Genomic DNA, 17090 nt, shown 5'->3' on the forward strand with positions numbered 1-17090 from the left:
TGAAATATACATGCAATGAATGTTATAAGTAGATTTATAATAAACCTAATTTTAAAGAGTTGTTCTGTTATATATTCTGATTATCAATCCTTAATACTTTGCAACAATGTTTTTTTTTTTTTTTTTTGCGATTAGTCGTCTTATTGTGTTTTAAGTTGTGAAAAATGGGGCAGGCAACTTTTGGCTGGGAGGGCAACTTTTCAGAGTTGTCTGCCCTGGTGTCCGGTAACTTTTTGTCACGGGTTTCAGACACTGGTTTAACGCAAGGTAACTTGATATATCAAAAGAGCAGAAAGTTAACTACGAAGCTTTGACCAGAAATAATGCGTTTACTGGCATTTTCGAAAAGGCAAAAGGTACATTTAGTGTAATTTTAAGTCTTAACCCTTTATTAAACAAGTATTTTACAGGATTTGTTTGGGTTATTTCGGCCATAAAAGATTCAGAAACCATGTTATGCGTAGTTACTTTCGGCCTTATTTTCAGAACAACCTAAACTTTCAAATAATTCATTCAACAAATTTGAGACGTAGATTTTTCTTCTTTATTGCGGTGGCAGCTTGTAATTTGCGAGGGATGGTAGATCCTCAAGTCAGACCAGCTGAGAAACACAGCACTATAGAAGATATATGCAAAGGCACTGGATTGTATCACGATGTAATTCGACTTTTATTCAGGAAAAATATAAATAGATGAAAAAAAACACAACAAGAGAAACAACTCTGTGGATTATCTGATGATGAATGAAACTTTGAAATACATTAAATAAATATAATGTCATTTTTATGTCCGTTTTGTGTTCATAGTTTATATAGTCATTAAATGATTGTAATCATTTCCCATCTTGTAACAAATTTGCTACTTACAATGCTTAGTTTGAGCTGAGGAAAGTGGAACAAATTGTATAGTCATTTTTCATCAAAAATTAGGGTTGTGCTCGTGAAGCACAAAAAAATATGAATAGGATTTCAAACTACAGACACTTGAAGTGGCAAAATCGCATTCTCATTTTTTTTGCCAAGCTTTTCACAAGGTTTTTTGTTATTAGGGTAACCTGTAGAAGCAGACCAGCAGACAATTATATCACCTCCCTGTAGGTGAGCCTAATTTTATGCAAAATAAATACAAATTTTTCATTCTGGGCATATTTGTAAAAATACAAGTTCATATGATAGTCCATGCAATCAATATTGTTTATATTTTAATTAATGCTTTTTTTCATCACTAGGGTGCAAAAAAGTATGCATAATACCATTTGGATGATACAGAGGATTCATGGGAGAAGGTTTTGTAGTCAGATGAGACCAAGAAAGAACTTTTCGTTCCTAATTCCACTAAGCGTGTTTGGAGGAAGAAGAATGAAGAGTACAGTCCGAAGAACACGATCCCTACTGTGAAGTGTGAGGGTGGTAGCATCATGCCTTGGGGGTGTTTTTCTGCACATGGGACAGCACGATTGCACTGCATTAAAGAGAGGATGACTGGGGCCGTGTATTGTGAGATTTTGCGGCATTAGCTCAGGAGTTAGAGCACTTGTCTTGGGATCAAGAGATCGCAGGTTTGATTCCCGGCTCCTCCGTGTAACATGTCGGAGTGTCCTTGGGCAAGACACTGAATCCCCAATGCCCACTATAAGCAGGTTGGTGCCTTGCATGGGTGCATGGCCGCTATTGGTGTGTGAGTGTGTGTGTGTAAATGAGTAAGTGTAAAGCGCTTTGGGAGGTTTTCATTGGCTTGAAAAGCGCTATATAAATGCAGACCATGCAGACCATTTGGGGAACAACCTCCTTCCCTCAGTCAGAGCATTGAAGATGGGTCTTGGCTGGGTCTTCCCACACGACAACGACCCGAAGAACACAGCCAGGTAAACCAGGGAGTGGCTCCGTAAGAAGCATATCAAGGTTCTAGCATGCCCCAGCCAGTCTCCAGACCTGAACCTAATCGAAAATATTTGGAGGGAGCTGAAACTCAGCGACAGCCCAGAAACCTGACTGATCTAGAGAAGAACTGTGTGGAGGAATGGGCCAAGATCCCTCCTGCAGTGTGTGCAAACTGGTTAAAGACTACAGGAAACAAAGGCTACTGTACCAAATATTAACATTGATTTTCTCAGGTGTTCAAATACCCTTTTGCTGCTATATCACACTTATACTGTAAATAATTAAAAATCACCATGCAATGTGATTTCTGGATTTTTCTTTTTAGTTTCACAGTAGACAGACATGCACCTACGATGAAAATGTCAGAACCCTCCATGATTTTTAAGTGGGAGAAATAGCTAAATAGCAGGGTGTTCAAATACTTATTTTCTTTACTGTATTATTCAAATCTATATTCTTTATTTTTTTATGAATTTCATTAGTTTACCACGAGGCTCACAATGCCCCTTTTAAATTCGCCTGGAAATCACTTTAAAAACTTGAATAAAATATATTTAATCAAAAATGGGTTTATAGGCTGTGCATTTCAATCTTTACAAAACATGAAGCGGTATGCGTTAGTTATAATTTATTATTTATGTATTTAATATTGTCACAAGTCTCCCTCTATCAGTGTGTCCTTGCTACATTTAATATACAGAAAGCATGTACTGTACTCCGTATCTGAGTGCTCGGCCATAAAGTCAGTCAATCATGCGCTGGCAATTTGCATGCGGTAACATTGAGACGGGAGTAGATTCAAGCGGCAAATGGTCTGAATAATCTCATCTGACAAACGTTTATTTTAGTGATTGCTTTACATTAAACACATTATGTGTGACACGGGGCTTCATTTGTCTGGTTAGAGGCTGGCTTCATTCGCATAAATGTGACACGGGCGGTGACACTAACCGCGCATTGAGTGAGCGAGCCGAGCATTAAGAGAGTCAGGGATCATGCAAATCACATGTAAAATGGATACTTTCTCTTGCCTAGGGAGTGATTTGTGAAGATGCGCACGTACTACATTCAAGTGGTGGGCCGTGAAGGCCTGCAAGGGGTTTTCTACAGACTTTAAAAGATCTGGATCATGTGATTTTATAAGAATGTTGTCCATGAACACTTATGAGATAGTTTCCAATTGTTTGTCAGCTTACATTCATTGCTTCTCCCTGGTTGTGTGGCTTTGAGATTTGTTCTTTCATATATAAGAATTTGACCTATCACTTTTCAGTTATTACTTGTTGCTGGGTTGAAAAATCTACCCGAAGGCCTTCAGGATGGCGTGTTGGGCACGTTACCGTATTTTCCGCACTATAAGGCGAACCTAAAAGCCTTTATTTTTTTCAAAAGCTGACCATGCGCCTTATAATACAATGCGCCTTATATATGTCTTGCAACTAAGGCAAGCAGGCGCCGACTAGATTTTCCCCCGAAGGCGAAGTAGTCCGCGCTGTATGCTGGGATTTATATACCGGCGTTTCATTTCCTAACCAATGTGTCAATCATCATTTGAATCCGTCACTATTGGCTAAAGTTATTCGGAGGTAAAGGGGGCGGATCCTTTTTATAATTTACAGGCTCGCATAGGCTAAAGGGGCGAAACAAAGCCTGCAATTGGCCGAAAAAGATGAATGTGAATCACACGTTGGGTTGCACTACGGCATAGAGAAAACATTTTTTTACTATTCTGTATTTGTAAATATTTTACTCTCCTGGATTTACTACACTCACGGTTGTAAGAAGACCATGGTTACGTATCATTATTGAACATGATGGCTACAAGAGAACTTAGGTGAGCTATGCGGCTTTATATTTTCCCGGTATCTTGTTTTAGAACGATCTTGATGTTTCTGTGATGAGTCTATTTTTAAACTAAATTAAATTTAAAGTGTTTATTGTCATATGCACAGTAAATAACCCCGTTTCCCTGCACAATAAAATTCTTACTTTGCTGTCCACACAGTTGCCAGCAAAAAATAAAATGGAAACTAAGAAATGTTTGGCATTTCTTGAATCCCAAGACTTTAACCTTCCGAATGATATTTGGAACGATGCATTTGAGTGATTGGTGACATCGTACGGACACTGTTTCTGTACATGTCTGAGACACGTATTTGCTTCTTTGCAAGCTTTCGGAATGTTAAGGGGGTAATAAGTTTGACTGAACTATCTGACTGTTTTGTCTACGTTCCCATTGTAGCGCCTTATAATCCGGTGCGCCTTATGTATGGAAAATATAGGACCAAAAACTATTTTTCCGGGGTGCGCCCTATAACCCGTTGCGCCTTATAGTGCGGAAAATACGGTACTTTAAAAAGTAATTAGTTATACAGTAATTACTCGTTACTTCTATTTATTGCATTTCACCTTAGAATTCTACAAAAAATAAAATACAAAATGGTAAATGTAAATGGTCTGCATTTATATAGCGCTTTTCAAGTCAATGAAGACCTCCCAAAGCGCTTCACAATGTGCATCACACTTACCCGTTCACACACACACACACACACACACGCACACACCAATAGCGGCCATGCAGCCATGCAAGGCGCTGACCTGCTTATTGGGGGCATTAGGGATTCAGTGTGTTGCCCAAGGACACTTCGACATATAACACGGAGGTGCCGGGAATCGAACCTGCGATCCCTTGATCACAAGACGAGCGCTCTACCTCCTGAGCTAATCTTTTTTTATGCTCACTAAATTTAAAGTCAACAACACAGAGTCCCCGAAAAATGCATATTGACCAATCCTTAAAGAAAAAAATGCGTCTCGGAGAGCACCAGCTGTAGATTGGTGGAGAGCCGGCTCCCTTCGGTCACTTCCAAGAGTCGGCTCATTGAGACGTTTAATTAGCGACACAAGTCGGTTGACGCCACATTAAACAATTAGCCTTTTCTTTTGGCGCAATAGTTAACACTATATTCATAATCGCTATCTAACTATATGGAAGTTGGTATTTTGACTTGATCCGAAAAAACGTGACGTAAACAACTCGGAGTAGAACAGAAACCCGCTCAGTCGGGCTTCAAATGTTTATTATGGATCTGGCCAAGCTTATGTCTCACTGACTATATTTTTACATTACCCACCCGTCATTGTTCTTGTGTTGATCATTAACAAACTTCAATTTTTGGTACAAAAGACAGTCGCGGGGAGCCCTTTGTGTAAACTGCCTTCCCCCAAAACCCTTCCTCTTCCCTCTCCCTCAGTCTGAACTCCCTGAGCATTACTTGAAAAAACGACAAGCGGCAGGGGCCAAGCAGCCAAAATCCCGTTCCCACCAACCTGAGTCCTCACAAAGAAATTTCACTCCCAAAATCCTATAAAGCCAGTTGGTTTGCAAACAACGCATTCATGAACTTTTCAGCCCACAATATTTCCGGTGACATGATCACATGATTCGGGTTGTCATGGCTAACACGTGCACCAAAAGTCATCCCTCTCTGTTTCGACAATTACACAGGCACTTAATCATCTTAGAAAGAATAAAGCTTTGAAGTGTTAACGGTCTGTACTTGTATTTTCACTTTTATCACCACACTGCGCGTACTCGGCATATGGGCCAGTGCACCAGGGGGCATTTTTTGGGCAGACCACCGGTGCCTACACACTTCCATACAGAAACCAAACTAGGCATTAAGTGTTGACAAAGATCTGCTATCTAGAGGTATTTTATCATACTGATATAAATCCCTGGCAGCACGGCGGCGCGGTGGTTAGCACGTGTGCGGCACAGGCCTGAGGTCATAAGATTGAACCTCCTGTGTGGAGTTTGCATGTTCTCCCCGTGCTTGCGTGGGTTTTCTCCAGGCACTCCGGTTTCCTCCCACATTCCAAAGACATGCATGTTAGGTGAATCGGTTGGTCAAAATTGTCCCTAGGTGTGAATGAGCGTGCTAACTGTCTGTCCCTGTGTGCCCTGCGACTGGCTGGCAACCAGTTCAGGGTGTCCCCTGCCCACTGCCCGGAGATAGCTGGGATGGGCTCCGGCACCCCTGCGACCCTACTGAGGATAAGCGGTGCAGATAATGGATGGATGGATGGATATAATTCCCAGAAGCTGGATATTTACGGACTTTAGAATAGTTTAAAAAAAAGGAAAACCAAAAAAAGAAACGTATTTTTACGTTTTGACACTCAGAGACTACACTTCTGAAAACATATGTACACGTTGTGGTTCTGAATGAGTTCATTTCACCTTTTGCAAATTTCAAAATCCATTTTCTTCAGACAATTAAGTGTATTTTAAATCCAATTCATCCGAATCGATTGATGTCAGCGTGTCTGTTTAGTGTTACAGTGAAGCGGATATTTCTGATGTCTGATTTCACTCAACAGCTATACGGGGCCTTGCACTAATGCATCACAGATAAACAGCTGCTAAGCAGCGGAAAAAATGCTGGCATTTAAACATAATTTCAGCGACTGTCATGTTTTTAAAACGTTGACATGGTTAAATGGTAATTGACAGATTAACCCCGTTTGGCCTGAAGTGCCTGGCAGAACATGCCCTATATCAGCGGTGTCAAACATACTGCCCGCGGGTTGGATCGTGCCAGCCGAGGGTTGAAATCCAGCCCACAAGGCAAAGCAAAGAGAAGTAAGAGAGAAAAACTAGCTGCAGTTTTAAATACGCCCACTTAATGTCACCAGGCGTCGCTCACAAAGAAACTGGAGCTGTGTTTCTTTTTCTCTCTCTCTCTCGCTCTCTCTCTCTCCCTCTCTCTTTTTCTCCTTCTCCCTTTGTCTTTCTCCTTCTCCCTGTCTGTCTGTCTGTCTGTCTGTCTGTCTCTCTCTCTCTCTTTTTTTTCTCTCCCTCTCTCCCTCTATTTCTCTTCCTCTTCCTCCTTAATCTAATAGTCACAGGGGCCATTAGAATGTTTGACACAAGTTTGACACCCCAGTTCTAAACACTACAGACAAAAAGCTAAAATTTTGCTTGAGACACAAAAGACAAAAAGCTGAAATTTTCCTTGAAACACAAATATATTCTCAATGTGACTAGATAGTTAATATCTCATCCTCTCGCAGATAAACATATAAATCCAAATATTTGCGAGCTTACATCTGTATTATATCAAATACCTGGATATATGATATCAAATTATCAAGAAATATATATTTTAAACACTTTTTTCACATAGCAGCCACAATATAACTATAAGAGATTCACAACGGTTTTATACATAAGGTGCAAACGGATTGAAGGACAGTTAAAATGGAAAATGGTGGATTCGAGTTGATTTAATGTGATACACCTTTCTCTGCAAAGTCAAGATACTGTAAAGTTGTTGTTAGTGTTTTAATTATTTTTGGAATACCTAGCAATATTTGCAAATGGACCTCTACTTTCACAAAAAACAGCTTTCCAATATATGTATATATGTGCATTTGTATTGATATATTTGAAAAGGGAAACAAACATTTGATACATTTTCCACATGTTTTAAATTAACAATAATTCCCTAATTTAAACTGTTCTTTTGGGTGCACCTAACAATTAGTGTAATACAAAAGTGAATTATGGTATATACGCACTACTTGGATTGCATTGGTCACTGTAAATATTGATTTCTGCGTTGCACCTAAGGCATTTTGTTCTTTAACTAAATGGTTTTATTAGTTCAAACTATGGTACAAGGCTAAAAACTGATGTTATGTATTATGACGTGTTTTACATAAATATGGAATTTTTATCTGAGATTTTAGTTAAAAATATAGCTAAATCATTTTACTTCCTAGTTTTCTACTCCAAACAGGTTTCAAGGGTTTTTGTAGTAAACTAAAGACTTACACTGTGGCTGGCTTGACCGTTGCAGATCCGTCTCCATCCACAATAAAGGATTAACAAGGCGATACCGTAAGTTATTACAGGCATTAAATTGATGTTTAAACAACTGGATTTTGTATTAGTTCAGATAAAAGCAAAGTTAATGCACTTTATTTACGCTAACATATTCTCAATTCATTGTATTGTATTGTTGCAGTTTTTCTTAATCCAAATAACGAAATCAAAGCCTCAATAGCATATCCCCTGTGGTCCCAGTCCTTCTTTGGTGGTATAACTTGGGGTCATATCGATGACACTACAGTTTCAATAACTTGTTATTGTGTGCCAGTGTAATAATTTATTGATTGGATTAATTATTACTCATCTTTTAATCAATTTAAATTCATCTAAATATTTGACACACTCTAAAGACAAAGGGCAATCCTTAAGAATGTAGTTTTTTTTTTATGCTCTCATTGAAAAGCATGACGGCTCAGTAAAACTACCCCAAAATGATGACTGCAATAGCAAAGAAATGCATTTTTTTGCAATCCAGTGATGTCATTGCTCTAACTTACTTGTGGTAGTATCTTCCTCATTCGGCTGACCTTGAGCGGAGCCAATGTGGATAGTGCTTGTCTCTTCGTTGCTCACCGTTGCTCCAAGTGGTGAACTGACCGTGCGAGAACTCGTAACGGAACTCGATGGACGGGAGCTGGCACAGTTCTGTAATAAAAAGGGCCAATCTTGTTTTTGCTCTTCAAGACAAGTGGTTATACTAGTCTGACTTGAGGACCAACCGTTCCACTCTAATTACAAGTTGCGACACAAACCAAAAAAAAAAAAAATCACTTGTCGAATGCAACCAATTAAATAATTGTGCAGTCTAAAGCAGAGATAGTAAAATATATCACAATATCGAAAAACAAAATGACCAACAAAATTAAAACAACTTCAAGTACCATATATACTCAAATATAAGCCTATATCACATATAAGCAACCCCCTAAAACTGCTCTTAGATAGCCACATAGTGAAGTTTGTACCCAAAATATGAAAAAAATCCTGTAAATCCACAAGGGAGATTATTGAATTTTGAAGATCATGAACAACGAAATGGTGGCAGAAAATCTCGAAATATAACATTTTAAACCATTTACAGTACCTTTAAGCAGTGCTTGTATGGCAGCCACGTGTACAATATTTTCATATTTCGTAATCATTTCCTCCTTTTACTCGATTGTTGTTGTCACGTGTTTCCACTGTTTCTTCTCCTTATCACTAACTTTCTTGGGGACCATTATGATGAACAGAAAAAGGAATAAAAGTAACAAAATCACAATAAAATCAGATGTGGTCCCTCTCAAAAGAAATTGGGATGGGGCTATTTAAATGAAAACGAAGAAAAGATCAAGTAGGACATTAATGCTACTTTGTAATTGAATTGGTTTTTCTTCCTCTTAGTGTTAAAGGCCCGCAACCCACTGCAAATAGGCCTGAGACCCCATTTTGTGTCCCAACCCAAGAGTTAAGAAACACAATTTTTTTTTACATATATTTTTTACAGCTATATAATTTTTATAAAACAAACTAATCGACTTCCACTGAGTTCAAAAGTGGATGCAGAACATAAGCATAGCATGCTGAAGGGTTAGGGTTAGCCCTAATCCACAGTTGAGGAAGACTGTCATAGAAATGTTTTACATATATTTTTACAGCTATATTATTTTTATAAATACAACTGACTTTCAATGAGTCCAAAAGTGGATACAAGACATAAGCATAACATACTGAAATGTCATAAAAAAATACTTCAAAGATTGCTTTCTGTATTCTTAAGCAGACAGCAAATGTGGTTAAGCCTTTAGTGCGATCTTGCTTCAACAGGTTCTTTAGATTCCACAGACACCAGCAGCTTCAAATAGCTCCCTGCATTTCATCACTGCCCTCAGGAAACAAACCTCGTTGCCCTATGAGTCATAAGCTATTTTTTCTGCACCATAATGATCTTCCCGTTCCATCAAAAGTCATTTGCGGATTTCACACTTTTCATCAGCAAAATCTATTTTTCTCCTATTCCATGAGCACTGCGACCTTGTGGTGTGCACACCTTATAATTTTGCTACTCTCTGCTGCCATCTTCTAGCCTAAAGTCATGAATCTCAGTCAGCTAATTCCTCAAGTACAAATAAACTTGTTTTTTGTGTTTTCTGGGGGTGCGTTGACGTTTGAACTGTATTTGAAACAGACCTTTTGTTACCTTTACCATTTTCAGGCTACACTAACAAAAATGCCTGGAAAATAGCATGAAATCACTCTCCACCCCTCCTCCGCTGCCCCCCTTTCATGCTGCCTATTGTGTTCTGAGTTCCAGGACAGTGCTAAAATTAGAATAATAGTAGATATGTGCAGTGGAGAATTTTTGATAAAGGCTCTTTGAATTTAGTTAGGCATTGTTAACACATACTTTAAAAAGAAAATATTCTACTTTCCACCATTTAAGTCACCTCCAATGGTGCACCCCACCTTAAATAAAGTGCATAACGTAAGTGATTTGTGTTTAATATGGCAGGGTTAGAAAATTAATTTGTAAACCTGTCAGTGAAATAAATAAGAGATGCTACTTCCCGAGCAAAACTCCAATAGAAAATGTTGTCTGCAGAGTGATTTGGAACATAAAAATGTGGTAGCTATCAGTATGTATTGGCAGAAATGTTTTTAATACAATTCTCAATATTGTTTCACACTATTTGACAATAACTTTTTCAAACATTTTTGACAGCATTGAATAAATTTATTTTTACTAGTGGTGTTCGATCGATACCACTTTTTAGTGACATTATCAGTCTTACCAATGTAATATATTCCTATGTAGTTAGTTAATCAATCATATTGGTTCCATGTGCCACACTAGCACTTTTTTCAAATTTCCCTCTCACATTTTTTTTTACTCTTTTCTGAATTCATACCGTGTAAAAACCAAAAACCATGTAAAAGCTTTAAGGAAAAAGGAAAAATAATATTTGAAATATGTTTTGTCTGTTGGCAAATAACATTGTTTCTTTCATGAAACTTTTTTTTATTTTGCTGTAAACTGTTATTACACTGTTTTATCATTTTTTCCTAACTACTTGCAACCCTGGAGTTGAAAAAATAATTTGAAAAAATATGCATTCATAAGGAACATAATCAAATAAAGTACAGTAATCCTCCGCAGTAAACTTCTCAGTTTCCCCACTCCATCGATTTGCATCGTGCATTGTGTTCTGCAATCTGAATGGCTATACAACCCAACCACCCGCCCATGCTTATTATTACTGTACTTGATTCAAGTCAAGTCACATTTATTGTTATAGCCCTTAATCAAAAAGGGTCTTAAAGGACTGGCCAGGTTACAATGACACCATCCCCTCCCGGCTTTTGGATCCACCTCCACGTGGTGCCGGGGGAGCCCCGAAAGGGGTACGAAGAGGTCCAAGCTACACTGTAAATCGTCGTTTTCGCTACGCCGAGGTGCCCAGGCTCCGACACCCCGGGAAGTCCCTAAAGGAGTCGAAGAAGGTGAGGGCCAGTAGAGGGAACGCGAGAGACGACGATGCAGTGCTCAAAAACAACAACAACAACAACAACACCATCCCCTGATCTTGAACTGACATGCGGGCAAGGAAAAACTCAAAGCCTAAGCACGAAGAAAATAAGAAACCTTGAGAAGGGGCTTCCCCCTTACTTGATGGTAAATAAATTGTTTGTAAAATATAAATAAATAATAAATAAGTAAAGTACAAAAATTAGTTTCAGCCGTTTTGGAGCCTTTTGGTCGGGATTTAAATAATAGTCTAGATTGTTATATGATGATGAGTGTTTCATGTGTCTGAAAATGGTAAATGGTCTGCATTTATATAGCGTTTTTGCTTCACACTTATCCAAAACAAAAATAAATGTGAGTGACTCCTCAACCATCAGAATTATACAATCTTTTTTTTCAAACCTCTGAAATAAATTTGATGTAAACTTCCACATTAACCTAATACGTTGACCGCATCATTTTATACGAGACGTGCCACCATCTGGTCCCGTTCATCTTCAAATGACCCCATCTACAAAGTAATACTACCAAAGCTTCTTTCATCCCATATCGTGTGAGGCACAATACCCAATCCAGTGTTTTACAACAAGGGGATATATGAGGGCATGCGCGGTCATCTAGAGCCAAATGTCTCCCATGCAACCAAAGGACAGGTGGATACGGTATTTCAAACAGGATTTATGGCACAAAACAGCATTAGCTAAAAACCGTCAGGTGGCCGCGACGGCTAAAAAATGCATTCTGGTAGCGGAACCCGACTAGATTGGAAAACCACAACCTCAAGAGCAAGCAGTAAAAATGACAGTAGATGGCGAGAGGGGGGATCTCACTGATAACGCCAAAGGGCAATATATCAAGCGCTCCCATTAGATCTCCCCCTCCCACACCCCGAGCCAGCAAGCAAACTCATCTGATCTATTTATTTATTTAATTTCTTCGTATTCTCACGGCATCAACCCCTGAAGTCGTCGACTGTGGTGATGTGTCGTTTGCGAACAGCATGGCTCTATGACATTGGTTAACAAACTGGTTTGACTTAAGGACCCAACATTCCACCCTAATGGACAAGCTGCGACCACAAAAGGAAAAAAAATCCACTTCTCTAATAAATTTAATGAAAGGATTTGGCAATTAAAGCACACATAGCGAACACATTCACCTTTGTTTCAGAAAACAGCAAAACCAAAACAACATTTAGAATCGTATATACCGTAAATTACGGACTATAGAGCGCACCTGATTATAAGCCGCACCCACCACATTTTAAGAGGAAAACCGATTTTGTACATACATGCGCCCACATTTAAACATGTAACACAAACACAAAATTAACCCAAACCCGACTTCAAGTCCCACGATTGAAACTAAATGTCCTACATTAAAGTCCAAAGTCCAAAAATCTCAGCCGACAAAAGGAACGGAAAATGATACCGATACTTAAGGTTTGATGCAGACCTGCAGAGTCCAGGTCCCGTTGAAAGTAATCCAAGGAAGAAAGTGTATATTTCCAAAGGTAAGGGTGGGAAAAATATATCAGATGAACACATTTACTCACGCAACTCCTTTTTCTTTCACCAACTCTTTACCCCCTCTTCTTTCCTTGTCTGTCCCTCACCTTTAGCGGTCCCCACTTAAACTCGGCACCCCACGTTTGTTCCGCCCCTCATTTTTCGTTCATCCGTGCAAAACATATCAGAATAAGTGTCTAAAATAAATACAAATAAATACTTTACAAAAATATACAGTTACAAATACATATTATACATGGGTTAAACATATTTACAAAGAAGGACGGTACACCGAGAGAGTTTTCAAAGCTTTAATAATAATAATATGGCTTTGACGGAGCAGTTAATGGTAGCAACAATCGAGCGCCGCTAGCGGCCTTTAGAAAAATTACATGAATTGGCCGCATCACTGAATAAGCCACAGGGTTGAAAGTTATGGAAAAAAGTAGCGGCTCATCGTCCGGAATTTACGGTACTCACATATAAAGCTCCATGGGATATAAGTGACCCCCTAAAACTGCTTGAAAATAGCCTCATACGAAATAAATTAAAAATATTTAAAAAGTATGGGCCTAAACATTGACAATTATTTAATTAGGTAGCTAATGAAAATATTTTACTGGTAAAAAGCTAAAAAAAATCATAACAGTTATAATCAATTTGCTGAACTTCAATGGCAGACACTCGTACACCATTTTTGTATTTCTCAATAGAATCTTCATTCAAATTGATCGTTGTTGTCACTGTTTTCCACTTTTTCTTCTCTTGTCCTTCACTTTCTTGGGAAACATTAGTATAGGCAAAAAAAAAGCAAATTTAACCAACAAAATCATAATAAAATTATGTGGTCCCTCTGATTTGGTGATTGGCTGAACGAGGTAAAACAGATCAGGCAGAGCATTGTTGCCATCTACTGTTAAGGAGTGTAATTGACCCTCCGTCATTTCTTCTTTGCCTAAGAAAAGCCTCCGACACTCTGATAACTGGTTTGCAACTCACGTTTGTGCCACGACCCACCAATTGAAAAACACTGTTCTATGACCTTGGAAGTGAACAACAGTGGCGGGTTTCACTCCAATCAAGGGACGGTTTCCTTTTAGACGCTTTTTTTTTCTTTTGTGATTGGCCAATCTGTATTTTTTCCATGGATTCCGAGTTGTTCACTTTAAATTTGTTGAATATATGAAAGGTTATTTTTTGTATGGGGAGGGGTTCTACAAATGTTATTATTTATGTTTTCTGTGTTTTTTCTAAAAAAAATAAATAAATTGTAAAGTTTGTTCTTGTATTTCATAGATACATAATTTGCATTTGTATTTTGTTGTGTCATGTGTTTTTCAGAAATTCGATTTGCTTCAGGTAAAGCCTGATCCCCACTGCCATCACCCTTCTAAATAAGAGGCCCTGCAGACCCATCCAGTCAGTCTACCCTTATTTTCCCACTGTCATATATGTTTGCCATTTTGCTATTTTGAAAAATTCATGCGTGGATGCAGCCGGTAAAGTGAATTTTCCTAAAGGGACCAGAGAATGAAATCGAAATCTAAAATCTTGAACTAAAAGTTGTTAGTTTTAAAATTATGAATGGTTAAATGAGTTAAATGTTCACTGTAGAATAAATACATGTGATTACAATTTAGTGATAATAGACTTTTTTTTTAATTATTAATTCGTTTTGTGCTCGATGTTACATTATGAATGGTCTTTTTTCCCAATTTATTTTCTTAAAGTACCTTTTTTCTTGCTTTTTTTCCTTTTACTCATTTTCTTGCTTTTTTCTTTTCTTTTTTTCTTGTTTCCATATTAAATATTATGAGTAACTTTAATGTATAAATCCTTTTTCATTTTATATGTGGCTTTGATTTTACTTTTTTTTGCGGGAGTTTACATAATCTGTCATCTCGCTGGGACAGGTACCCAAATAACTCAAAAAGAAAAGGCAAAAACAATAGAAGTATAGGCATGTATTATCATTTGTGCTTTTTAGCACTCGTTTTCAATTGCACTAGGACAGGGGTCTCCATTTTTTTCAGTTTGAGAGCTGATTTTTGTTACTAATTAGTACAAAGAGCACCGAGGTTTGGATTCTTTTTTTAAAAAATAACAACTTATCATGTCATAACTATGTTGTAACTGTGTTAATACCAGGTTGATTTTTAGAAGTAGGGTTGAATTGACTCAGTCAAACACTAAGTAAAGGATTTTTTTACCCGAAAATCAGAATGACCCAGCACTGGTAGGGCTATTTTCAGAACTGGTCCGCGGGCCTAGGTGAGTACAAGGTTGGAGACCCCTGCACTAGTGCATTCAGCGACATCTAGTGGTCAAATAATACTCACAGTCCCTATAATGTTTTTTAAAACTGTTTGAATAAAAAAATGTAATGATTAACTTTTATGCATAAATCCTTCATTTTGATTTGATTTTACAAAAGCATTTTAATTTATTTTTCTTACATCCGGACGTTTCAGTTTTTTGTTTTTCTTGTTTTAGGTTTTTGTCTCAAATAGCTCTTTAAACGTATTGAGTGAGCTGAGCCGAAAGAGCCGGTTCTCAAAAAAGAGCTAGAATTCTCATCGCTAAGTGAGGGGGGCCCGAAAGAAGCAAGTCGGGGGCCACGTGGTATTTTCAAAATCAATCTACACTTTGTAATGGTTTCATCCCTTTTGCAATGACCCCGACGGCTGCAAGGTGGGCGCGTACATTCGGGTCAGGGCGCAGCGGCGGGAGGGGGGAAGACCGAATATTAGCGGCCGTAAAGCCTTCACTCACACTAGCTCAGAAGCGCCTTCGCAAATAGGGGACAAATCGCAATTTGTGTGCATGAGTTGGGGTTTGAGAAATGTGAGCAGGGTTGCTCGGGTTACTTTAAAAAGGCAATCCCAAGCAGTTACTAGTTACCTGTTGAAAAATGGCATCAAATCAGTGATGTAATCTGAGTACTGTAGTCAAGTCAGTCAAGTCATTTTTATTTGTATAGCCCTTAATCACAAAGAGTCTCAAAGGGCTTCACAGGTTATTACAGAGACTATTATTACACTATCCCCCGATCTGGAACCAACATGAGGGCAAGGAAAAACTCAAAAACCTCAACATGAGGAAAATGAAGAAACCTTGAGAAGGGACCGCACATGTGGCATCCCCCTTTCAGGATTACCAGACAGCAAAGGATGTTGCAATCACAAAAAATACAGTTTTTAATATTCCAGTAATGTAACTTGATTACTTTTGATTACTTTTGGATTACTCCAATGACAAATATGTTAATAAAAAACAAAATGAACATAATATGAATAAAATTACTACATTTTTGTTCAAGATAAACGAAAAATGTAATGTTGACATCGTTTTGGAGGAAACCAATGTCAGGTAGTTGCCTGTTGTACAAAAAAATGATTCACATTTTAACCACACATTATAGCTTGTCAAAGGGTGTGTTATATCTAGTGCCACTTAATGGTAGAGAAAACCCTTCATTCAGTTAAAAAAAACATTTATTTGAATGATAAGCAAAACAAGGCATAAACTACCATACCAATGTTAATTTTTCTAATATCCACAGGTTTAAATATTTGTGTTTATTTTACATAGCGTAATGCATTCCTAGTAGTCACCGGAATGCATGTCTGGCATCTTACTAATTGCTGTGCTCATTTGGCATTGTTTTTGTTCGCATTAGACAATACAGTGTCACCTAGTGGTCAAATATTACACAATGTACCTTTAAACAGAGGTGGGTAGAGTAGCCAAACATTTTACTCAAGTAAAAGTACTGTTACTTCAGAATAATATTACTCAGGTAGAAGTCAAGTCAAGTCATTTTTATTTGGATAACCCTTAATCACAAAGAATCTCAAAGGGCTGCACAGGTTATTACACAGACTATTTTTCAGATTATTATTACACCATCCCCTGATCTGGAACCAACATGAGGGCAAAAGTACTCAACCAAATACTTACTTGAGTAAAAGTAAAAAAGTACTTGGAGAAAAAATTACTCAATGTATTCCTATTTATTGATTTTTTTAAAACAACCAGATAATCAAATTATCAAAGTTCATCCAATAAACAAAGCATTTAATTCAAAAGAAGATTAAAATAATCAACGTAAATTCAAGGGCTTTAATAAACAATAAAATAAAGAAATGGTTCAAATCAAATAAAAAAAATAAGCACTTGTAGCACCACGTAGCACATTTAAAACCCCGATACTTATATTCACAGGCTCTGTAAGCAGAACAACAAGCTAGTCCATGAATTGGAACAAATGAGACATTGCATTATGTAGCTGGTGTTTCGCA

General features: G+C 37.9%; 1 protein-coding gene across 1 annotated transcript in view; it reads right to left on the bottom strand.

The window, feature by feature from the left end:
* LOC148355267 (adhesion G protein-coupled receptor D2) overlaps positions 1-17090 on the bottom strand; it is a 169150-nt gene that overhangs the window by 64565 nt on the left and 87495 nt on the right. Inside the window, exon 20 of the mRNA XM_088350211.1 lies at positions 8274-8421. Coding sequence (XP_088206337.1) covers positions 8274-8421 — 148 coding nt within the window. The remainder of the gene's footprint in view (positions 1-8273; positions 8422-17090) is intronic.

Source organism: Urocampus carinirostris, chromosome 12 (assembly GCF_059441175.1).
Source record: "Urocampus carinirostris isolate Australia breed hairy pipefish chromosome 12, RoL_Ucar_1.0, whole genome shotgun sequence".
NCBI classification, from domain to species: domain Eukaryota; kingdom Metazoa; phylum Chordata; class Actinopteri; order Syngnathiformes; family Syngnathidae; genus Urocampus; species Urocampus carinirostris.